The 26,499-nt window shown below is 37.8% G+C and overlaps 1 protein-coding gene across 2 annotated transcripts in view; it reads left to right on the forward strand.

Annotated features, from left to right (window-relative positions):
- The window catches only part of ZFPM2 (zinc finger protein, FOG family member 2), a 302,041-nt gene that overhangs the window by 179,556 nt on the left and 95,986 nt on the right, over positions 1 to 26,499 (forward strand). For both annotated transcript variants that reach the window (XM_079300936.1, XM_079300937.1), the window contains one exon: positions 13,670 to 13,781. In XM_079300936.1, coding sequence (XP_079157062.1) covers positions 13,670 to 13,781 — 112 coding nt within the window. The remainder of the gene's footprint in view (positions 1 to 13,669; positions 13,782 to 26,499) is intronic.

Here is a 26,499-nt window from a genome sequence, read left to right on the forward strand (position 1 = left end):
TACAGTCAAATCATTTCATAACTAATAGAAAAAAGGAGTGTGGTTTATTCGAAAACATCCCATTCCAGTTGTCAGTGTTCTAATCAAAATCATAGGCCTTGTGGAGTAATCTAAGGATTTTCTCTTCTGTTTACTTAGTTGTTTATTGAACTATAATCCCAGTAATGAGCAAGTAACAAAACTCAGCTGCACCTATGAAACTACCACCTATCACAGTTCTTTCAGTCTCAAACAGGATAACCAGAGCATAACTACTGTGAAGCAATACAATTATGAATTTCTTGAGGGGGAAAAAGGAGAGATAAGTGCACAGAAGTCAGCTAACTCTGATGCATGGGTGGCTACAGCATGCAAAGGGTTAACAAGATTTTCATTTTAGATAGTTGCCGTAGTAACAATCAGAGAGCTCAGGCTGTATCTTTTCTATTTGTGGGGAATGTTTAGATTTACAGAGTAGCTCAGCTTATTATATATCTGCCTTGATTGCTGGATAAGGTTCGTTGATTAAAAACAGAATAAGATGCATTTTTATAATACTAAGGGAACCCACTGCCCCCTGCCTCTGCCTCCCATCACTCTTTGTCCAGATCTCTCTCAGCTCTCCCAGCACTTGCCCGCTGCACAAGGTGTGGCTGTAAATCAAGTTTCACTTGAACTTTCAAGAAGCAGGAGCTGGATCTCCCAGAGCTGCATGGAGCAGGAGCTCTTGGTGCTGAGCATCCCTTTTCTCCTTCCAGTGGTTGATGGAACCTAAAGCCACGGCACCCCCAGCTCTGGGTTTGAGCACTGCTTCTTTTGTTTGAGGCTGTAGCTTGTGTTTGCTTGTTCACCATCCACAGCTTAGTAAAAGAAAGTTTGATCAAAGGTCATCTCAGTGGAGGAGTGTTCTGTCCTCAGAATTAACAGGAGCTATCAGAGGCTCTGCAGACATGAGCACCTTCCTTCAGTGTGCAAATAGGATCTGAATTTCCTTTCCTGAAAAACTGAGAAGGCTTGTGGTGAGCACAGCAGCAGAGGTTGTAGTAACCTGAAGCTGGAGGCTGCCACACAAGACCAATGCCCCATGCTGATGGCAGCCTCACACCTCACCTGAGGGCTCACATCTCTTGGGAGCAGGGAAAAAACCCTGCCTAGCTGGAATGCAAGGTTCAAGGCTGCCTTGAACAGCTGCTGCCACTTGGTGCCAAGAGATAGGAGGTAGTTGTTTCAAACAGATATGGTGGCTGCAGTAGTGTGGCATTTTAATGCCTAATTCTGTGATAAGAAGAGAAATTCTGGTATAAAGTTGTACTAACTTGTGGGGTTTGACAGCCTGGTCTCTTCTGATTCTGCCAATTTCTAAAGCTTTTGCTCTTTGCAAGCTTGATTTACCTCTGCTGCTTTGTGGTGTTAGGTTGCTTTCTTGGCTCCATAACACACAACTGAGGGTCTTTCTTTCCCTTTTATTGGCTTCATTGGTATCTTGAAGTGTTAGGAACATTTGGAAGCTGGCTTCTTTTTTTTTTTTTTCCTTAGGTATCTGAAAATTCATTCAAAAATTTTACTGGAAGGATAAAGGATTTGATTTTATTGGATTGGATAGGGTGTTCTTTGAAGCAGGGAAGACCTTCAAGGAAAAAATACCTTTTGGAATTAAAAAGTAATTTTTTGTGAAACTGGTCTTAGCCAACAGTTTTCTAATCACTTAAATTCAGTCTGCAGTGTGGTGGTACTCAGCTTGACTCTTATTACCACTGTGAGTTTTCATTTCATACAGCAACAACAATAAAATTAACCTGACCCCTATATATGACCTATGTGAAATTTGTTGTTCTCTTTGATGCTCACTACTTCTTTTGAAAGTCAGCCCACTCCCACTTGAGGACCAGTCCTTGGATTTGTGATCTCAGAGACTTTACAGGTCCCAAGGTGTCCTATTAGAGAACACAGAGCTGCAGCACTGCTGGCCTGAAGTGGCTTCATTGATAAACTGACAACTGACAGGAGTTTGATACCAACAGCCTTTAGTCATAGATGTACCCAGTTACTGCATTCACCAAATTCACACTGTTTTGTTTCTACACAGGGAAGTGAATGAATCCATCAGCTCCCTTTAAGCAATCACCCTTTTATCAACACTGTCATTTAAACATAGGATATAAACCTGTGTATATCCATCAGTCCCAGAAACAAACTTTGGTTCATAGGGAAATTATTGCTGCGAAGAATTTCAAAAAATCAAGTTTACTTCTTTCTGGGAAAAAGATCCTTCATGTAATCTTGTCAAGCTTCCAGTTTCCTTGTCTATTGTTACTTATTTCAAGTGTTGTTTTTGTAGTTCCCTTAAATACGTTAGTATGGGAGGGGTTTGGGCTTTGTTCATTGTTATTTTCAAGTTATAAACATACCACCAGGTCTCTATCTCCCTTTTACTCCTTCTTTTTTGCATAAATGTTTCATAACTATCTGAAATTTCCAAGTAAAATGCATATTCTTGGAGCTGTTTTTCCTTCTTTTACCCTTAACTTCATTGTGTTCAAAACCAAAAGCCTGAAAACAGCATTCCTACACTAGTTCTTTGTTTCCAGATTTTAAGATCTATTGTGCAATAGTATAGTGCATAATCATAATTATGCATTCATGATGATGTTTGTACTGGCTTAACTCAGGAATAGTGTGAGAAAGCTAATCTCGAAGCTACAGGCTGTTTTCCTGGACTTTAGATTCTGATCTGAGCTGTTTGTTGAGTCTTACTGGAACCAGAGCCCTGTACTCACCAGTCCTGCTGCTGGATTCTCCATCTTTATCTCCAGTCCCAGTGAAGGACCTTCACTCATTCTTTTGAAACTTCTTTTTTTCATGGAAACTTGCATAGTTGCAGTTCTTAGTCATGCTACATATAATCAGTACACTGAAATAATTTAAATGAGAGCTGTGTTACACAACAATGCCATACAAACTCTAAAAACTGAGGATACTTTTAATCTGTCATTGGGCATTTTAGGGAAATTAGTTTTCATTTTTGTGTGAGAACAGTGAAATAAAATCCTCATGCTTTTGAGGCAGTGGAGAAAAATGCTTGATTATGTGCAGCATATTCTTCAACTGGAAGAAAGTAACTGCAAGGTAAAGCTGCTGCTCTACTCAGTTCATCTTCTTGGTCCAAGCTCTCTGAAATGATAAAAGAAATGTAAGTACCATGAATCTGTAATTCAGATCTGTGACAGATCACATTAGTGAGGAAAAAAAAAAAAGAATTTTGGAAAGTATTTTGTCTGAAATCCTCATTTTAATATGTTACTTAATACCACTATTATTTATTTAAAAATCTATGCAAAATTTGATGGTATAGAAGAAAAGTTAAAACCCCTAAAATACTGCACAGTCATATGTTAAAATCTATTGAAATTATTTTCTTTTGAAGTCTATTTTAATATTTTGAGGTTTTTTTCACTGAGAATATTCAGGAAGGGCTTTTCAGTGGAATAAAAAAAAAAAATCCAAATTTTACATGAAAACACAAAGCATATCTTATGAAACTTTAATTGGCTAAAGGAAATTTCACAACATTTAGCTTTTGATATACTGGTAAAACAGAAATTGTAAGTGAATAGATAATAACCAGATAATTCCAATTATTTGTAAACTTTTCTATCAGTATTACATATAGAGTGTGTGTGTAAAGTTAATTGCTCTCCTCATTACTTGTGAACAAGAAAGCATAGAATAATAGTAAAAGTCATTAAAAGAACCTTGTTCCAGTTTATTTATATATAAGCTGTCAAATATCGTGTGCAATGCAGCAGCATACCAACTAGCAACACACTCACAAAAGACCATTTAAGTTTGTTTTTTTATGGACACAAGAAGCTGATTTTGAAGCCATCCCTAAGAAGATTGTCCTTGATTTTACATTATCCTGGGTGGGTGTTTCAATTTCTTCCATTTACTATCACGCTCGCTAGGGAGAAAATATCCTAGTGTCTGCTTAATAGTGATGGAATTTTCTACATGAAGATGTAAGGAGGAATTAGGTTTTACCCCATAATTATATATTAAATCAGTGTTAAAATACAGTTGTAATCAAATCCTTTCATATCCCAAGGCCACACATTTGATACAGTACATTGGAAGGTCAGGATACTTAGCTGAGTATACACCCCTTGAGACTCAACAGATGTACAGATACGTGGCCTAATCCCAAAAATGCATTCATAAGTCTGGAAGATCAGAATTGAGCCTTAATTCTCTAAAGGACTGCCACAATGTTGTGTGGTCCTTTCATCCAAATTAGAATGATTCATTATGCCTAGTCCATTAGCACCATCAGGGATAGGTGTGGGCCATAAAATCTGCATTAGGATTTCTAAATATGTCAAGGATAATCTTAAAAGGAGATAAACCGGGATGTTTTAACTGAACTAAAAATAATTAATCAAAGTCATACATATAGACTTCTGGTTGTTGAATCATGCCTTAAACTTCTACCTTGAATGATTATTCTAACAAAAAAAACTCGGGCAGAGAAGTGCATGTTGGATTTATGCTCTTACTTTAAAGTACCACATTTCCTCTTAGTCAAGAGATATATGTAAATAGCTAATAAAAGGATGCATAAAAATCTTTAAAGGTCCTCAAGAAAGGCATAGATTCTTTCCTATTTCCCAATTCCATTTTAAATTAGAGAAGAATTTATATATAATATTTTGTGTGCATTCAGTGTCTGCATCAGTGAAGTTCAAATATTGTATAATGCATCACCAAGTGAATTACTCTGCAACACCTACACCATTGGCTACAATGCCTTTGTATTGAAAATGTATTTCATAAAGACCTCACAATATTAGTTGTAAATGTAATCCTAATAGAGCTGCACTCGTTTATACAGTTAAAATATTGGACAAGCATATACAAAGAACTTTTTATTTTCTCCCTTTTTTAGTTCTAAGAAAGGAAAAAAGGTTGAAATTTTAAAAAGTTATCTTTTCCTATGCTAAAGTGTGATTTACTCATCATTCATGACAAAAACATTCACTTTCCTGGACTAAAATACAAAACCTGAGTTTGCAGTTCCAAACAAAGTAATACAAATATATAAGAAAAATCTATAACTAGCTATTCTATAGTTCTGTGTAATGGATGATTAATGGAAGGCTTTATGCATGGCCTTTTTTATTTTTGTGTTTTCAGTGGATTCACAGAATAATGGGATAGTTTGGGGTGGAATGGGCCCTAAAGATCATCCATTTTCAACCCCCCAGCCTGAGGCTGGGACACCTTCCACTAGACCAGACTGTTCAATGCCCCATCCAGCCTGGCCTGGAACACTTCCAGTTATAGGAAATCTTATTCTCTGAGCAACCTGTGTCAGAGCCTTACCACTCTCATAGTGAAACATTTCTTGTATCTAATCTAAACCTACTCTCCTTCAGTTTAAAGCCACTCCCCCTTGTCCTATAATTGCCTCTTTTTCTATTCCTTAGATAAAAAGGAATTTGGACTTCTGGGAAAGGTGATTTAAATCATCCATTCCAGGATAAGAAAAAGTATAACAAAGAAAAAAAATTCAAAATTGCACCAAACTAGAAATTATTTAGTACCACACTAAACTAAGCTGGAGATACAGCAATCATTTTGGATGGATTTGGTGTAAATAAATAGACCAGGGGACCAGGCAGAATTAATCCATATGCAATATAAATGCCTTCATGTCTTCTGGAAAAACATCTGTAATTGTTGCCTTTATCATCTGAAATATCATCACTATTGTCACATTAACTGCCTCAAGTCCAAATGATACTTGTGCAAAGTGAGAGACCAGCTGGCAGAAGCTTACCAGGGACTGATGGTTTATCCCACAGTTTAGCCCATCAACCTGTCCAGAGTAAATTCAATGTTTGCAGATTTGCAGCTGAGCCATACTGAGCAGAGTATTCATCTATCTTTTGTGAGAAATGTTTGGCAAAAGAGAAATAAGTTACATCCAAGCAAGTGCATTCACAAAGTGTTTACTGGCAAATATCAACATGGCCTCATTAGTAGAAAGAGAGATGAAATTCTTAGAGTACACAATAATTTACAACAGTCAGGTTAACCCAGTAGGAAAAATGTCCTGATAATTCAGCGTGAAAGTGTGCAAGCAGCACTGCATTATATCTTGTCTAAAGATAAGTTATATAGTGTGTGATTTCATCAGTACAGGTGCATGTCATCTCTGAAATAGTATTATCCAAAGTATTCAACTTTACAGTAAAGCAGGAAGGTTCAACACCCATGGCAGATACCTGAACACTAAGACACACTGACAGTGCTCACGCTACCCACAGGTACCAACTCACCACAACAGTCACCAATTTTCAGAATATCCTCAGCACATCTATGCTTATCACAGCACTAAGAATGGGGCTTCCTGGTTCTGGTCATTGTGTAAACACACAATGCATACACTGCTTTCACAAAGAACAAAGTGAACAGGAAAGACAGTAAAAGGAAAAATAAAATGAGACAGCCAAGTTAAAAGAGTGATAGCAGAATACACTGCTCTCCATCCCATGCTCTTTGAGAATGGAAGTTATCTGTACAGAGTCAGATATTTATAAAATGGGGGGAAAAAAGAGGGAGGAATGGGTGAGGGAGCAGCAACTGTGGAGTGGAGCCAGGTGAAGGCTTTAGAGGGAGGAAGGATTGCAGAAGGAAGCTCGTCAAGATGGAATGATGTGGGCAGTGGAAGATCACTGAGTGTTCCAAGATCCATTTTCCAGCTTTTCATGCCTGTTCCAATCAGTTGGTCTTCACCTCCTCCAGAGCCACAGATGCAGTCAGAAGGAATCACCAGGACTTGGCTAGGTCCAGATATTCCAGAATATGGATTTCTTTAAAAGTTCTTAGAACTGGGGAAGAGTTTGATGGGGGGTTCCAAGGGTATCCTGAATTTAAAAGAACAAATTGAAGTTGCTTTTGAAAACATTGCTGTGTACCTAAATTAAAGTGACATTTGATTTATGTTTATTTTACAGATTTGAAAACAATGCACTCTAGTTAGGTAAAATGTATTGAACCCCATGTTTAGCACACATTTAATTTGCATTAGGCAGCTACATTTGATAGTAATAAAAATTTTGCAATTATATTAAAATCCTGCCAAGTGTTGGAAAATATTAACATACCTAGGGTGTGAGGTTTTTTTGTTTGAATAATTTCTTTGGTCTGCTGTAAGTTTGTGGATGAAATGTAAATAGTAATACATAGTGAAATGTATGTTCAGTCTTGTCACTTGACAAGTGATGATCTCTTGGGGTAAACAGCAGGGTTTCTCAGTTGCAGGGAATCCCAGCTGTCTTTTGGGATTCCATCTGTGTGCACATTTTTTTCCCCTTTTTATTTTTTGTTTGAAACATTTAAAGACTTTGGTTTGACCACAGCCTCTTCAACTGTTACCAATGTTTTTCTTCTACTATCACCACAAAAGGTAGTGGGAAGTAGATTCTTCTTTACTTCATCACTAGTTTCATGGCCCATCACAAGTAACAGTTTGTGCAGATATACAGATTCTTGAACACTCGTCTGAAATCCTGGATCCCATAAAGTTGGAGAGTAGTAATTGAAACAATTATCCCATGCAGTCTGAAGATTTAGGTGAAATTAACTGCATACATTATGTTGGTATCAGGTTTTCAAAGTTTGCGGGTTTGGCTTTTTTTTTTTTCCAACCACAAGGACTAAGGATGCAAAATTTCTTTTGCATTTAGTTCAAGTTTCAAGATCTCTCCTGCAGACATAGTGGGGGCTGTGAAAGCTGAAATGCCGGTGAAATTGTAAGATTCCAGAGTGGATGTTTATAGCTGGAGACTGTCATGCCTTTGCTTTAATTAGTGATGTTGTCATCAGCATGGAACCACAGAAAACCTTCTGGCATCTCCAGTGTTGTGTTAGTGGAGAGAAGTTGCCTCTGCATGTCTAGCAAAGAAAGCTGTGGCACTGTGAAGTGCTGCCACAGGGCTTGACTGGCAGGTTTTCCAGAAAAGCCCTTGAGATAAATATTCTTCCAAGCCTGAATCCTCCTTGGAAAAAGATAAGAGTTTTCAGGGAGGCTGCAGAAAGTGAAAGACAGTCCAGCTGATTGCATACAAATGAACAACAAAATGTGATTTCTGTTTGTCCATTGGGCTGTTTGGATGGGATTGTCTTACAGCTTCATGTAATCAGTTATAAGGTAAAGAAATGCATTTAGACAGTCAGCATGAGAGGTGATAAATTGGAGTTACCACTCTTCTTATTATTCAAAAATATCTTAAAACAAATATTAATTAATCAGGGCTAGTCTGAGACCTATACAAATATCTGTTATTGCTCTGTCCAGAATGACCCTTAGGAGCCCTTCCCAACTGAATTGGTTCAATGAGCTTACAAAGTTTGCTAAATTGAGTATGGTGATCATCAAAGGTGAACTCAACCTCTCTAGAGGGGATATTCTGCAGTTTCAGCATGTCAACCCTGCAATGATCCAATTGAATTTAAATTGAATTTCAAAGTAGAAACCTCCGTCATTGTATTAACTGGTGTTTTGCTAGCCCAGACTCATATCTGAAGGCACCTGAGATATATTTAGAGCTCTCTTCCCAGTACACTCTTGGTTTTAATTGACTATATAAAGTAACTCTGCCCAGGGGGTGTTGGAACTTTTTCCAAGGTCATGAAGATATTCTGGTAGTATTTTGTGTCTTTCTTGGGAGCTCAGACTCTTTGGAAGATTTAGGAAGAAAATCTGTTTGTGGCAACCAAAATACAGTAGGAAACAAAGCCTTTGAGTATCAGTATACCTCCTTAAATAATGTTCCAAGAGTTCTTGGAACACCATGCCTGGGACAGGATGGTCATGTCACAGTGACTTACTGAACATGAGCTCAGTAGCACAGCTTCTGAAGAAACAGCTAGCACTGATCAGGCACTTGACATCAGCATTTCATAGATTTCAAACAACTCGATCATGCCGTATTTTTCTTCAGCGTGGGGGTTTCCTCAAGTTTCTGCCAGGCCACACACATCATATGTTAGAAATCTTTGCAGGGAAGAGCCCATCTAATGTTACTTGTCAGCACTGATTCCATTTAGCAAGAGTGCAAAACTATTTTCGGCCGGCTGTGATGGCTATTTTTATCTCCATTAACCTCTTGACTGAATATAAACATTTATTGAGGGTTACCTCCCTTGTTTGTCCAGTTGCTTCAAAGGTTAGTGAAAAGTGGATGCCTGTCTGACCTCTTTTATCCTCATTAGCTAATTCTAATTGTTCCCTGAGAGATCACACTTTTGACCCTGCTTGTCCTTGTCAAATTTGTCTAGTTATGGCATGAAAACATTAGCAGAAATAGCATTTTCAGGGAAACATTGCTCGAGTGTAGAATGTACCTAGTGTAGAGCAGTGAACAATACTGTGGGTCTATCATGTTTGAAAAATTTGAGGTAATTACTGTATGGCCCCATTTTACAGGCACCCATGTTAACAGATCCCTGTGATTATACATGGGCAGTGGGGAGAATGTTTTGAAAGCTTTTGAGTAATGTGTAGAAATTCTTTTGGAGGAAGAAATAAAATTACATTTAGTTTTTGAAGTCTTATTTGTAAATAGCTGCAATATTGTTGTTTCTGTATCAAGAAAGCTCGTTTTGTATGTGTGTATAGAAAGGTACATTTCTTAAGCTAGAGATATTCCTAATAGAACTTTAAAAATACCCAAACAAAAAAGTGGTAACAAGACCCAAACAAAAGGTAAGTAACACCTACCACCACTATTTTGGGAATGACCAACTAAATTTTGCAGTATGACAAATACATCTGATTAATTACAGAAAGATTTTCATAGAACTCTCTGAGAGTCAGAGCATGAGCATGGTTTAATTCAAGTAGGATGATATCCCAAAGGTAAAAGAGCTGTCATGAGGAGCATGTTGCCTTGCCAAGACTTTCTTCGGTGTCGAGCCAAGAAAGCCCTTTTTTCATGTTCCTTGGTGGTTCTCAGCTGTGGTTGCAAAGTTGAGACAAAGGACCTGGCAGGTCTCAATTAGGTATCTCAAACAGACAGGTCCCAGGCTTCAGAGGTTGTAACCAGTGCCTTAAATTCCACAGACACTTGGTGCAAATTAGAAAGCGCTGGTGTAATGCGCTCAAAGCACGATATCCTGCTTTAGAAGCGGGTTGCTGCATTCTGCACCCGCTTCAGCTTTCAAATGGATTTAAAATGTAGCCTCAGGTACAGCGCATTGCAGTAGTCTAATCTTGAGGTGATAAAGGCATGACTGATTTAACCATAGCTTCTTGTTATCTTGGACTGGGGTCTTTTCATTTTAACCATTTTAAGGAAATGGCCCTTCCTGAATCAGCAGGCTTGCTTCAGTTCTTACTATGCAATAAGGCACAACAAGAGCAAGCCTCTCTCAGTGGTGAACACCTATGAATGTGTAAACCTCACAGGATGCCAGACCCCAAGAACTGCTGCTGTGGTCCTGACCTGCCTTACAGCTCACACAATATGCCAGTAAGGTGCATCAAAGAGAAGCCACTGCTGGTATCCCTCAGTGGAGCTGCCAAGCTTTACAAGCAGCCAGGGTCTTGTGAAGTTTTGCTTTCATATTAAAATAAGTTTATTTGCATATCTGTGCAGCTTGGGAGCAGAGCTATGGGAGAATGAGAAATTCTTTTGAGGTGTCCACCAGTTCTTCTGGGCTAGCAGAGCTGTGAGACGAAACACCCTGTTCCTCCTCCAGCCTATCTCTAGTGCCTAGAGACCACTTACAGCTGCAGAGCTGATTACAGGTTTAACTGCCAAGCTGACCTGGAAGCTAATTTAGTGATAACCATGGAGTTCTTTAACTTCCAAAAAAGCCCTGTAAATGGGGAATGGCAAGCAGACCCACATGCTGACTGCTGGTGCTCAGTCTACCTGCTGCCACTGCTGCTTCTCCTCAGAAGGGATGAAGCCTGGGCCCCTCTCCTTCTCTGCAGGAAACTGGGGCACTGGCCTGGGACTAAGCCTACCACTTACTAAAGGAGAAATTAATCTCCATGAGAAAGTCAAATGGTATCTCTGTATCTCATTCTTCCTCAGCAGTATGTGGTTAAGTATAATCCTTTCCCAGGACATATTATTTGTCCTGTCTATGTAGATAAACTATTGCCCAGCACAAGAAGATCCTGATATTATTTGAGGCTTTTTGATACCACCTTAATGCAGATAATACCCTTAGAGATGGAAGAGACACAATGAAATGTCAGACGTCTGGAAAGAAGTAAACCAGATATAGGAATTAGATCTTGTGAAAATTAAATAGATGATCCCTTCTGCACTTAAAAGATAGAATTTTGGTTTGTTCTGTTTTTTAACTTGGCCTCTAACTTAGGAAAAAGAAAACTTTTTTGAATGTCTTAATTATTTGTGGTGTATTCGGAAAATTCTCCTAGCTGGATAATATTTCACTGTCTTTTGATTGTACTTGGGATTACCAGAGACTGAAAGCACATATAAGCACAAAACCATATTAAAGGCTTGACTGAAATGGCACTTGGAGAAATGCAGCAAGTATTGGAGTGTGTCCTGATCCTCCTCTTCATTATTGCTATGCAGCCATAGTTGCCAACATTCTTGGTACAGCTTGTATTCAATTTGCGTATAATTCTCAGCTGCTTGAGGAAAGCCACTCTAAATTATTTCCATGGCAGCCTTGGCACTGTTTTGGTGTAAATTACAGTAAAGTTCAGAGTTCTCTATGATAGAAGATAGAGATCATACTTTGATTACCCTTCATCTCATCTCTGCATCTCTTTCTCAGTTCTTGCCTAGTTTATGTTGTTATTTTCTATGTAACCCATAAGTGTATGCTTTATGCCCATTTCATAACTGATGTCAGGCTTCTTCATAATTTACATAGAAACTTAAACCAAATTTTTTTAAATATTTTTTTTTAATTTACTGGTCAATTATTAATTAGAATTTAAATTCATAATACGAGTGCATGCAGTTGGCTTGACTCTTGTAATACTTCATATAAGCAAAGTATACTTTCTGCAACTTCCCATAGAGAAAGCAATATTTGAAGTTGAGACATTACATGTCTCTTGTTTCAGTATTTTTAGACTAGGTAGGTGTATTTTTACTAGGTGTCACACTCCTTTATTCCTAATTTCATTCATAATTTCTGTCTGTTTTTTCCCAATACACAGGGAAGATGAGTAATGTAATGGAGTGCATATAGAAGTGTGATTTATGCACAAACATTCATATGAAAAATGTAAAATCTAAAATGAAAATTAGGTAAGAAGTAGTGTATTTGATAAAACACTATTAGACCTAAACAGATAAAAACCCACAAAAATATGAAGATCTGTGACATTTAAAGTCTTTTTCTATCATCATTATTAAAAAGTTAATGTAATTATAGTAAATATATATTATTTAGGATTATTGATTTAATCTTATATAACTAAAATATTTTAAGCAATATCTGATTTGAAATAAATATTTTCAGGTATTTTTTGTGAATGTAATATATTCTGTGGTAAATTCTTTTATTCTTCCCTACATTTCTAGATTAGTTATCAGGACTAAATGTTGGCAAAACATCTGCAATGTCCATGTAAATATGATTTGCTGTGTTGTAAAATTTTTTGTCTTGGTCAGTAATACAGAATGTCACAATTTAAAAAAAAAAAAAAGAAAGGATTGAGACAAATAGAGGATTATTGGTGGAGTATAAAAATAATTAAATTCTCTTACAAAATGTTGGAATGTCTTGGACAGAATTACATCCCAGAAAAATAACAAAAAGTTATATTGTAGCTGTTTTACTTTGTACTCTCTGTTGTGGTTTTGTTCTTGATACAGTGGAGAACTATCTATGATAGAAGTCTAAATGCCACATACTGACAAACTCAGGATTTTTGTCATTTGATTAGTAAAAGGAGTTAAGTGTTAATAAATTTGAGGTCTCTGCCTTATTGCCTCAAATAAAAAACTCTCTGAGTATAGAATCTGATATACAGACAGGAGGTGGTGAATTGCCTGCATGCCTTTCAGGTGGGATGATTCAAGCTTTACTTTTAAGTCTTTGAATGCATTAATACAACTTGTTTTATAGTCTTTTTAGAGTCAATCGTTAGCATTATTACTATTTCAGACATAGTAAAATCACACATCAACACATAGCAAAAGGGAAAAAAATTCCATTATCTATTCAGAACAATTTCCTATGATAATACAAATGTTACCCAGGACAGATCTTTGAAATGGATACCAATTCTTTAAATTCTTTCCTGTCTGTTTCAGGAAATAGTGAGATCCCATTGATTATGAGTACAATGTGTCTAAAGTTCACTTCTAAACACTTGGCTCTTTGCTGTGAAAGTCATCTGCATTCCCTTTATAATTCTCAGCCACCAGAGATATTTGTAATCTTGGAGATCTGATCCAATATCATTCGGAAAATCCTTGATAATAGTTTCACCATTCAATCAATGAAAGAACTAAAGCTTCCTGCTTGTGTCTTCTCTAAAAAAATCTCGAGGCAGGGGAATAAGACTTTGGCTTATGGGTTTTGAGATTTTGTTGTTTGCAAATAAAATGATTATTACCATTATTATTCAAGTTCTTAATCAAGGCGAACAAACGGCATCTGTTTGTTATCATCCTTCCTACAGAAGACAAAGGCTTCAGTCCCTATGGTACTGACTGCTGGCCCCAAGTGGCTGCTGGATGTGACTTGGCAAGGAGTAGAAGACAACAAAAACAACTGCATTGTGTACAGCAAAGGTAAACACAAACTGATTTTTTTTCTTTACTTTCTTGTGTAAGCTACTGAGATAAATATATATACCTGTTGCATACTAGGAAAATTAATACTAAGTCTCCCCTTAATGTCTGTTTTTTTTTCCCATTTTTCTTCCATGTTCTGGTTTTGGCTTTTTTTTTTTTTTCTTGTAATGATATAAAAACCCCACATGGTACCTGTAGTTTATTAATTGCTTTATAAACACTGAAGGACATCAGCTAGCATAAAATATATACCCTCCATTTCTCTCTGAGTGCTCTGGAAAACATCAGTGAAACCTATACACTTTTAATAGGTGAATTCTTTTTGACTTTTTTTTTGGCATACCGAATATCCTTTCTTTATTTCACATTACATTGTAGACTACTAACTGAAATCCAGTTTCATATGAAGAATGAGAATTTGATTGGACTATGAAAAGACTTTATGTCAGCATGGTAGTGTAAGATAAATGGAACTGGATTTCAGGGTTGTCACCTCTGACATTCCAGTCTGCATAGCAGCATGGTGTGATGGTGCTTCACTGGAGTGTATTGGTGAGTGGCAATGGGTATCACTCGTGTCTTATGTGAATTTTCAGATTTGTTCATGTCAGTATGAGTTTTTACAAGGCTGGCCACAAAAGCTGCTTTATCTAACCCATCACATCTAACATCTCCTTTGGTTCAAGGTGCACAGGTTTTTGCATCTTGAAACAGCACAAAGAGCCTTGGGTTCAGTCCATAGCACCATGGACTATGCACCACTCTTGTGCTGTCACTGTGAAAGTTTTCTAAATGCAGCTACAGAATATTACAATGCATTTTAAAAAAGAGAGAAACAAAATACCACTTGAATATATGGAATAAAAATAACTTAGTGTAGCTGTGTTTGGCATTTACCCTACAGATCAGGTTGCAGAACTGTGACTTTCCTTCCTTGTATTTCAATCACCAATCTCAGCACTTTGTGAATACTTTAGAACATAAACTGTTCTTGTTTAATTTCTTTTAGGTTTTATTTCTAACCAAACAGACCTACTGAGATCAAAGATTTGTTTGCTGAGGCAACCTAGTGACCATTTCAGCATACAAGCATCCAGGCAAATAAGCAGCCATATCAATATATTAACATACAAAACACTAATCATAACATCAAAGGCTCCTAAAAACTTACTAGAAACAATTACAACTTGTTCCTATAATCATTGCAATTTATACACTTATAAGAGGATTGCCTTTAAACTGCCACAAGCCTTTGAAAGTTGAAACGCTGAAAACAGGGAATTTGCATGTTAAAAATGAGTCGCACACCAGGGTCTTATAAATTCTTTCTGTTATAATTACAGAATGTCAACACATTCATTCTACAACCTGAAACACCTGCAGTACTAGAGAACTGGGCTCAGATCTAAAAAGGGTTGAGCTGCCCTCCTTTCACAGCTTGCTGATTGCAGCCCAAGTGGAAGAAGCAGCAAAGTGCTCTGAGTAACAAGCACATTGAAGGTTTTTGCATGAAAATTCAGAGCTGCAATTTGCTGCTCATAATATTGAATACTCGCAGACAAACTTTTCTGCAAAAACTTCTTAATGTAATGGGAAACTACTTTCACTCCAAAAGATAGCTCCTGCCAATTCCCATAGGGTGATGTCTTATCCAGTATTATATTCTTTCTGCAGCTATAATAATACTTAGCACATATTTACCAGTTTTCATCTTCAAAGTATTTTTCTAACATTAATTAATTCAACAGTTTTTATCCTGTCTGAATTATTCTATTAAAATAAAACATTTTTTTTCAAATAGTAAGAACCTGCTTCAATTTGATGCAATCTGATTAACCCAAAATATTAGTATTTTCATTCAAAGATGATCATACTAGTTATTTTAGTACTTGGTTAACAATGTGCGATGAGACAGTTGAACAGTACTCGAGGTGAATTCTATTGTCTTTACCATAGATGCATATTATAGCTAAAGTCGAGGAAATAGCTGAGGATAAATACATGTTAAAAACCTGCTACTTCACTAAACTAATGCAGGAAGTAAGTTGTAGATATGCTTTGCATCCACTCTGTTCTGTTCCTCTCTTTGCACTCTGAGGTGGCTGCTCTGTCGGTCATTAAGCATCTACCCTTGCCTTGAGCTCTGTTGGGATTTTTGTACTAGAGAGATTAATTGGCTTGGATCACAAAACAATGTCAAATAGAAGATGGTAAAATAAATAAATAGAATAATGTTTCTTCCTTCAATTTGTATCTCATCATTCCAGATTACATTGCTTTGATTTGTGTTAGCTTTCTGTCTCCTGTAGTGCCATTACTTCTAATGAAACGGTGTCAGCTGGCATGTAGCTGTAATTTGATGTTATGTTGTAGTTGCATGTGTATAATTTTGTTAGTTTGCTTAGCAATACGTTTTTATTTCTGAAAGCAATTAGCTGAACAAATGTGTGGAATTGTCCATGTAGCAGATTTGGTCACCTGGGAGCTGTTTTCCATGCTAAACTCAAGATGAGATGAGTGGAGTAAATTGGCACGTTTCTAAGACGAAGATAAGTTTAGAATTGGCTAAGAGTACATAGTACTGGTTGATCAGTTGCTGACTCAGAAGCACATGCCATATTTCCTTTTAGCTCATTACAGAGATATCTTTGAGAGCAGAATTTCCCCAGATCCTTCAGGAGAACATAGGAATGTCAGTCTGATTTCCAATTCACTAGAAGCTGTGAGCACTGTAGTCACCCACATATTGCACACAGAATAATCACAGGGACAGGAGCCTAGAGTAGGTTCTATTGAAAGAGAATTTGGATGGCTAAGACCCTGTTTGCCTTCAATGCTCTCCTTTCCCTGCATAAAATAATTCATATTTTCCCTAGACAAACAGACAAAGAATATGTGTGCATATATATATATATGCATGTATTTATTTATTTATTTATTATGTACACATATAGGATTATATTTCTAAGTTATTACTGTGCAATCACAAATCATCTTCTGTACAAATCTTTAGATAAAGAAACCAGTTATTTAAAATTATGCATCAAAGTGCATAAAAGTGCATTCAAAGTGAATAGCTATGAAATAAATATTCAGTATTTTAAGTAAGTGCTACTCTAATTATTCAGTTTAGTCTAGGATCACTACTTGTATTTTTTATAATTACCTTTCCCCAGTACCAGGACAAGTTAGAAAAGAGAAAAATAGTTAATTAGGAATAGTTAATTATTATCCCATTTTACAAATTCTTATACAAGCTGGCTACTCATGACACATGCCATTATTCCACTCCATTTTTTAAATTTCTTCTTTCATTTTGAAAGGAAACTTTCACTACTGTAATTACATTCAAAAGGAATACTGTTTTTATTTCATATTTATCATAAAATTCTCTCGTTTCAAAAATGGACTTTCAGAAAGTCTATTCAGTAATTTGAGATATCTCCTAGAAACTGAGATTTGAGACAGGTTTTATGAAATAAAGTTTATTTAGAAATACGTTTTCTTTAAAAGAAAAAAAAGCTTCAGCATGATTCAAGGAAGTGACAGTGGTAGGAAGTATTAATGCATGAACTGTATGGTCATTGTTATATAGTGTACTTTAGAAATATTTTTGCCTGACAGAGTTGCCCACCAGACCTGGAAAAATCTCTAAGACCATGGTTAAGAGTGTCCCCACAAGCTAGGAGGGGGCTGGTTTATTTATTTACTGCAAATCTTTCACTGAAACGACAAGGATTTTAAAAAATAAATTATGACCCACCAGAATAGAAACAGTGTAACAACCACAGTTGCACAGAATGAAAGCCATGCTCGTGTAACAGACATTGTTCTAGATATTATTTAAGCCATTTATGGGAAATGTATGGATACTGTATGTTTGGTGGCATTGTTAAAACAGGGTGTCTGTACAAATATTTAGCTGTGAGAATTATAAAATCATAAGGCGATTAAGTTAGCTAGTTGTGAAATTCCAATATTGCTTTTTAAATGACTTCAGGATATAGGAGGTGCTAAGGTTATTATCTGTTATCAGGAATACAGCGGAATTGTACGACTGGATAATAACTAAACAACTGACACAATGTAAAATTACATTATCAGTGTGTTAAAACAAAATTGCGCCCTAAAGGAGTCTACATGCCAGCTCAGAGCTGCAGTGTAATTATGCTTAACTCTGATAATTAAAATACAACGGAGATCAACAGAATCATTTTCATTAAGAAAATTATTAATGATGGTGGTATAACAGTAATTGATTGCAGAGCACCACAGGATAGCAGTGCAGGGAAGCCGCTGTGTGCAGCTGGGCTGGGCCGGCCGGGCTGCGGCGGGTCCGCGCTGCCGCTGCCGAGCCCGGCGAGGAGCGCCGGCCGTGCGGGCTGCCCCGGGAGCAGCTGCAGCTCCAGGGCTGGAACTGCCCGGGATGGAGGGTGGTGCCATGGCACGGCTGCCAAAAGGGAGGGAGGTGGCTGCAGGCGGCCGCTCGCACGTTTCTTAAGCCGGCCGTCGTCTCAGTTCGTGTGAGGCAGTGCTCGGTTTTGCGTTTCCATTAGTGATTTACTGATGTTATTTCCTCCTCTGCCTGGCCTCGCCGAGTAGTTTATGCCCTTTGTCATTTCTGAGAGGATGCGGGAGGAGGAACAGCCCGTCCTTGCCCCAGCGCGTCCACAGGCACTGCGTGACATCTCCGTAAGTGATTCCGCAGGGCGCTCCCGCTAATTGTGCTGCTGCTGCGGACACGGCGCATCGAGTGCCAGAAAAAGCCTCCCTCTCTCCCTAAGTGAAATCGCAGTCGGTGCCCACTGAGCGACTATAACAAAATCCTTGCTAGGGAGGATGTTGCCTAAGGGGGAGATCCGAGAATTGTCGTTTTCTTTGGTGAACAAAAAAAGGGGGAGCGGGGGGAGGGAGTTTCGGGGGAGTGCTGCTCCACGCAGCTAAGGAATAGGTCCTGCTCAAACAGATGTGGCTTTTGAAGGCTGCCCAAAAAAGTCTATTCTCCAATCACAATAGAGAAGAAGCCTGCTAGGGTGGATTTACAGAATTATGTTAGTTACAATGACAGCTGCCCACACTGAAATTGTGTCATGTAGTTAATTTATTAGTAGAAGCTTGAGGAAAGGCAGCACAGAGGAGAGGGCAGGGCAGAAGTCGGGGCTGGAGGCAAAGGCTGTGCTCGACCCTTCTGGGGCTTCCACTGGCTGCTGAGCCCCATAATTCACATAAAATAAGTCAGTAAACACATAACTGGATACTCATTTCACTGATACTGGGGTGGCTTATTTAGCTGATGTATGTGCCATTTACTAAAAATACAGACATTGTAAAAGGGTTGCATGAAACCACTCAGAAAAACTTAAGGTGATTTTGAATTATTTTGCTAATTTAAAGTAAGCATTCTAATTTTTAACACAGAGGAATAGTCAATTATTGCAACAGAAGGGTACTTAAATTTTTGTTTAGTGACAGGATTATTTTTCTTGATTGTTCTGTGAGATCCTTGACACCATGTTTTCCCCAGCAAGAGAGTTTTCAGCTAGCAAATACTTTTTTTTCCCCTGCAACTTCAGGCAATGAAATGGCACATTGCACCACAGACATACAGCATCAGGGACCCTAATGAGGCAGAGGTCAAACATCATAAGAAGTTTAAACACTGCTGCATTAGAATATGAGTATAATTTGGTTTGGGTCAGAGAACAAGTTGTTTAGTAGGCCAAAGGTTAACTTGGGGCATATATTTTAGATTGCAAAGGGCTTTTTTGCACATACTATTAAAAAGCAAATTGAGTAAATTTACTAAGTCTGTTCCACCTGGACAGTCACAAAGCTGCAGTATCTGCTGTCCCATTGGATGCCTCCATTTAGGTATACATTGTGCTGAAGCCTTTGGTAGGGCTAAAGGTTTTTTTCTTTCTTTGTATCCACTGGTTTTAACAGAACTCATGTGAATCCTAATATCAAAGGTCTATGGAAAAGCTTTTTTTGGATTCCTTTTTACACAATATTGAAAAATTGCAAAGTATTTCTCAAGAGAAATATAATTTTTGTGCATAATGTTTACATAGAATAGTATATCTGCACTTACAGTCATTGGAAGGAATTGTGGATGTAGACATAAGGACATGATTGGTAAGTAGGTGTCAGGCTTCCTGTTTGGTTTTGCAGGGATGTTGAGATGGTGGGATGCCAAATGGCATTGTTATGAGTGAAACTATTGCAAATCAGTCTTAATAATTTCCTTTCTGGACACAGAAGGAGAAAATACTTTGCCTCCATCACTAGTGGTTCTTGTGGCTTGTTGATGGCAGTCACAGTGTTGTGGACTTACCTTAGACACTATTCAGCTTCCTCAAAGAGCTGGACAGTAAGGAAAATGATTTTTCCTTATTTTTACCTTTTCCTTTGTAAATAGATCCAGTGGGGTATTTTCTGCTTTAGGGAGTTAGAGGTCAGGGCCCTGTATATTTTATTAATATCAACAATAAAAAGGTTCTTTAATGCAGCTTTATGGATATGCATTTAATAGCACACTGTAAATTATTACACGCCCTTTAAATTCTAAGCATATAGATAAAAAAGGGAAGATGACAGGAAATACTGGAATACAATTAAAATTTCACTTCTAATATGAAAATGCTTTTGTTCATTATTAGTACATTTCATTTATGTAGCAGCCATATGATATGATTTTTTCTCATATATTTATTGATTTGGGTCTTTTTCCTTATGTTCTTATCATTTATTGTGTAGTGTATTTCATAGTTTGAAACTGGGATTATTTTTCATTTGAGACAAGGAAATAGACAGACTGCTGACATGATTTGCATGGAACTATGTATTTTGGACTGAAGCTATAAAAAGATGTAAACTGAGTTTAAAAGTCACCTATGTTCAGCATGTTCAGGATGGAAAAGAAGCCCAGTTTGCACTTCACAGTGTTAGCACATGAAAAGATACATTGCTTCATACATTGAGACCACTGGAAACAATAAATGTAAACAAAGCAAAGAGATTTTTTTTCCCCATATATGTATTTTCTCCTCGTTTTTCTAAGTCAATTGCAGTACAATCAGTAATTTAGATTTTTTTTTTTTAAGAAAAATGTTGTCATTATTTTCAGGATATGAGATATAGGCTAAATGTGTTTTATTTTTAATTAATTTTTTTTATACATTATGCTCAGTAACTATTGAGGACTGCAATAACCTTGTGACCCCCAGGGCCCATAGTACCATTACCTCTGTCATCTTCCCTACAAAGCAAGAGGCAAGAAAAAAAGCCCCAAATTTGCTGAGCCACACATTTCAAGTTGTCGACAGCCCCATCCACAAGAAAACAGAAGAAAATATATATGCACTCTGTCCTGTCAAAAGGCTTTCACCTTATCTTGAGAGACTGTCAGGGCAGGAACATCATGGAATGGACAGGAGTCTATTAAATTAATAAGCTGCTGGATGGTGTCTGGAGAGTTATGATGCTCCATAAATCCAGTTTGATCATGGTGGACAAGGTTTAAATCTGCAGCCTCCTAATACACATCCAGGTCCTGGATTGGATTTGAAGTTTTGTGCTGGAGACACAGAGATAGTCCTGTAGCTTGTGAATTAAGATTTATCATTTTTTCATACTTTTTTTTCCCCTATGCTTCCTGACAAAAATGAAAACACCTTAGGGATCCTGGCAAATGTTACAGCTTGAAATGAAAGAGCTGTTGTCAAGGTGAAACCATGACCTAGAAGCCTAATATCAAACCTGGGTCATTCTTTCCAGGCAGCTCCATTGGTGCTGAGCATAAATTGTCTGTATGTTAGGAAACAGGGCTGGATTCATCTGCAGCCTGTTTGATAGTGATTCCTATTAAATACTTCTACTGTATATTTGTGATACAAGGCAAACTAAAAGCAAAAGCTGAAAAGTGTTGAAATATATTCTTCCCCCGTTCAAGGTGGTTGTGTATAATGGAAACTGAGGTGTGAGAATTCTATGTCCCTTATCTCCAAGTGAATTAAGCCTGGTGCTAATAAGAGAAGACCTTCCTGTAGCATTCAAGGTACCAAGCTCCCAGCAAAACCTGTGTGATGTGCTGCCTGTGTCATCTCCAAGTGGTCAGTAGAGCTAGGCTACCTGGAATGCAGCATTAAAATCATGTTGGATGTGTTTAGTCTTTAGCAGCTTACCAGCAAGGCCATTATTATGGCACAATGGGTGGAATCCAAGTGTTTCTTGGCCACTTAATTGACCTGCAAGCCAGTGATTTATTATAGGTCCCTAAGCTCCTATTCCTGTTACTCTGGAGACTCCAGCAGGTAATTGCTGTACTTGTCTGCACAGGCAATGGCAGAGCCAGCAGTTCTCTATTCTCAAACTCTGTAGCCATATTTTGGATCCTGGCTAATTTATTTATTGATGATATTTAGACTCTGGGTTAAAGCAATTTGTGCTTTTTTTTTGTTCTCATTGTTAATTTAGGAGCTTAAGGAGGCTTCCTGATGTTAGAGAAGTCTAAACCATTGTTAATGTTAAAGGAAGTGGATAACTTGTGTTGCAATACTGGGGGACACTAAGATTTGTTTTATGCTCAGGAAAAAGAATTCAGAGCCAAAAGCAATTGAAAAAAAAGCTCTTCTAGAGTGTAGGTTTCCTTAAACAGAAAATGGGATCAAAATATAACCCTCAGTCATCCATCCATACATTTCCCTCCATCATCTTTCAGGAATTGCTTAAGAGCTGTAGCTAGAGATCATGTGTGACTGAATCCTGACCTCTCTATTGATCCTGGGGATCAATGTGTGTACTCTCTGATCCAGAGATCAATGCCAGCATTTCTCTCCTTCTCCCATGGTATTGCAGCACTGCTCACCAGTGTGGGCAGAGGCCACAGGGAGCAGGACCACAGCAGGGCAGTGATGCCAGCCCTGCAGACCATGCCTGGCTTTCCTGCTGCAGTGGCAATTGCACCCTGTTCTTGGGTTATAAGGGGCTGTAGTGCACTGGAGAGAAGGGAGGCTGAAGCTACAGAAAGAACTCCAGCATGGCTGAAAACACAGGAGTCCCTCACTGCAGCTCTCCTTGCACTTGAGGCTGGATGTTCCTGGAGCCTGCAGGTGCCCTTCTTGTCACCAGGGCTGGGGCACCCCTCAGTCTTCTCAGCTGAAGAAAATATGGAGAAGTGGCAACCTGCTTCAATATGTTTTTAATATCTAAGGAATGAGCTCTTGTTACTACAAACACAGAGAGAATTCAGCAGCTTTTTCAAAATATAATTTCTTTTAGTGTTAGAAAAAATATGGAAAAATTGCTGTTTCAGATTTGATTTTTCTTTCTTGTTTCAGTTTCATTCTGTCAGGGCATATGGGGCAATGTGATGCTGACAACCAATAATCCATGCTAGAGCATGCTCAAATTGTGATATTTGAAGTTTTGATGTTGAAGCAGATTTAGTAGAGATGTTCTGTGATTGAGTGGTGATGCACATGATTGAATTGGCCATGGCATAGAGAACCAAGGCTTGTGATGGAGAAGAAATTCCCTGTAAGATAATTTCATGTGATAATATCACAGTATATAGGCATATGTATACTTGCATACATGTTAAACACAGTTAAACACCTCAGCCTGTATTTAATTCAAGCTGCAGAAGTTTGTGAAATCTCTTCCTGTAGCTGCAGTATATACTTCTGCATGGGTGTTTTATTCTAAACATCTATTCTAAACAATTATACTATCACAGGATAGTAGTCATGAGGAGGAAATACTATTAGGAAACTACTTCACAAGATAGAACAAGTTCTAGCAAACATTGTTAAGCCTTAAGAAAGTTGCTGCTATTAGCTTTATAAATTACAGACGAATGTTAGTTTTGCAATAAAATGGTGAAAGTAGAAGACAGCATAGAAAAACATATGCAATTTATGGAATGCAAACCAATGTAGAAAGAATGTTGAAAAGTTAAATTGCATTAGAAACACTAGAAGAGACATTTATTCAGATGTGTCACATTTATTCAGATGTATCAGATAGATTAAGTAACCATTGTAATTCTTTATTTAAAAAGTCAAAATGCAGTAAGGTAATACATACAGGGCTCTATAACTTTATTCTGGTGAATGAGGAATTCTTGTTTGAAACTGGTGATGTAGAAACACACAAGTTGAAATTTTCCTTTTACAATTGAATATATATAAATAATGTACTAGAAGCATATAAGGACAGTGCACTAATTATTCAAGATCTGAAAAATTGAAGACATTTTTAAGAAAACTGAGAATCATTGGATTAACAGGAATTGACTAACATGAATTATAGAATCATGGAATGGCCTGGGTTAGAAGGAACTTAAACATCATCTAGTTCAAACCATCCTACTATGGACAGGGATCCCTTTCACTAGACCAGGTTGATCAGACCTCCATCCAGACTGGCCTTAAACATTACTAAGGATGTGGCATCCACAACTTCTCTGGGCAACCTGTTCCAGTATCTCACCACCCTCAGAGTAAAAAAAATCTTTCCTAATATCTAGTCTAAACCTACTCTCTTTCAGTTTGAAGCCATTCCCCTTTGCCTGTCACTTCATGCTTTGTCAAAAGTTCCTCTCCATCTTCCTTTTAGGCTCCCTTCATGTACTGGAAGGTTGCAATTAGGTCACCCCAAGGCCTTCTCCAGGTTGAGCAAATTAAATTCTCTTGGCCTTTCCTCATAAGAGGGTTGCTTTATCCCTCTAATCTTGGTGGTCTCAACTGGATTTGTTCCAGCAGGTCCATGTCCTTTCTGTGCTGGGGACCCCAGAGCTGGATGCAGCATTCTGGGTTGGCTCTCACCGGAGAAGAGTAAATGAGAAAGAGAACAGAATCACCTCCTTTGACCTTCTGCCCACACTGCTTTTGAAGCCCAGGACTTGACTGGTTTTCTGGGCTGCAAGTGCACACTGCTGGATCTTTCCAGCCTCTCATCTGCCAGCCCCCCAAGTCCTTCTCAACAGTGCTGGCCTTGATCTATCTGTGTTGATACCATGGCTTACTCTAACCCAGGTGCAGCATCTTGTATTTCACTTTGTTAAATCTCCTGAAATCCCAATGGGATACTCCTTGATCTTGTCCAGATCCCTCTGGGTGGATCCCATCCTTCAGGTGTGTCACCCACAGGTGTGTCAGCTTGGTGTCTTCTGCAACTCTGCTGAGGGTGCGCTCTATCCTTTTATCTGTGTCCTTAATAAAGATATTAAATATCACTAGTCCCAGTAGGGACCCCTGAGCAGCACCAGTTTTCTCTGATGTCCATCAGGTCTCAGAGACATTAAGCACTGTCCTCTGGATGTGGCTGTCCAACCATAGTCTTACCCATGTGGAAGATGATCCTCAAATCCATCTCTCTCCCCTTTAGAAAGCAGGATGTGGAGGACCATGCCAGAGGCTTTACAGATGTCCAGAGAAATTGCATATGTTGCTCTTGCTTTGCCCACTGATGCAGCCACTGGGTTGGTTGGGTAAGACTTGCCCTTGGTGAAGCCCTGCTAACTTCAGTTGAAAACTAAGATGAAGTGTTGTTGTTGGTCTTTAGCTGAAGCAAATGTTCAGAGGTAGGAAAGGAAGGATAGGAGATGTAAGGGAAATAACATTGTCTTTGGCCAGACAAAGCATTTGCTGACAGGATAAGATGGGCAATTGAACTTAAAGTATGAGATGAAATGGAAATGTTTTACACTAGGAAATGAGAAGGGTGGCATCAAGTGATCACTATGCATCTTCTATTAATAATCTGTTCTTTTAAATGTGAACAGGCTTACTTTTATGGTGACTGCACGTGCATTTTAATAGATTTAAATTATGTGAGGTTTAAACACATTTTCAAGTTACAATTAAATGAAAATTTAAACTAAGACTGACAGATTGCTAAGGCTAAGCCAGTTCCATCATTAAGGTTCAATTAAATTATATTTATCATGGGAGCAAATGAAGTATAAAATCACAAACAATGATATTTTTCAGTGGCTTACTTTAGTGGGAAGTGTAGTCTGAAGTATGACTTTGAGACTTTTATCTTTCATTCCCTCCTAAAGTAGAAATTAATTAGGGCTAAACAAGCATTGGCTGTAGGTTCAGAACCCCATCCTGAGTTTTTCGTGGACCAGTGGTCCAGGAGCAATTTACTGTTTGTCATACAAAGTATTATATATTTTATTTGGGTTTAACTATCTAAGTTAGGGGGAAAGTTGAAATTTTATTAGTTGTTTAAGGAATTAACAATTATTTTTTTTTTCATTTGTGGAAGGCACTTCTGGTCCTTTGTACTTTCTCAACAGATCTGCTGAGACTGATTCTTTAAATATGGTTATTTCTCTTTCCATGTACATTTCTGTGTAAATCCCTAAATGTCAGAAGCTCTGCAATGAGTGAAGAAAATGCTGTAGATGCCAGCTGTTTCTCCATTTTATCCAGTGTACAATAGCAAGTGAAACACAACAATTTTCTAGCTTGCCACAATATGATCTTCAGCGTTATGTAGGTGTGGCACTGGTGCTCTGTATTTATGATACACTTCCTAAAATTCATTATTTATTTGTTCTTCCTTTTTCCTACAGAAATATATATAAAAGGAATTATATTCTGTAGTCTCTTTTATTGATTTGATGTTAGTTTATAACCTGAGACATAAGTAGATTAACTTTGGACATTGAGCAGCTTGAATTTTTTGATATCTTTAAAAAATA

This window comes from Erithacus rubecula, assembly GCF_903797595.1.
Source record: "Erithacus rubecula genome assembly, chromosome: 3".
Lineage (NCBI taxonomy): Eukaryota > Metazoa > Chordata > Aves > Passeriformes > Muscicapidae > Erithacus > Erithacus rubecula.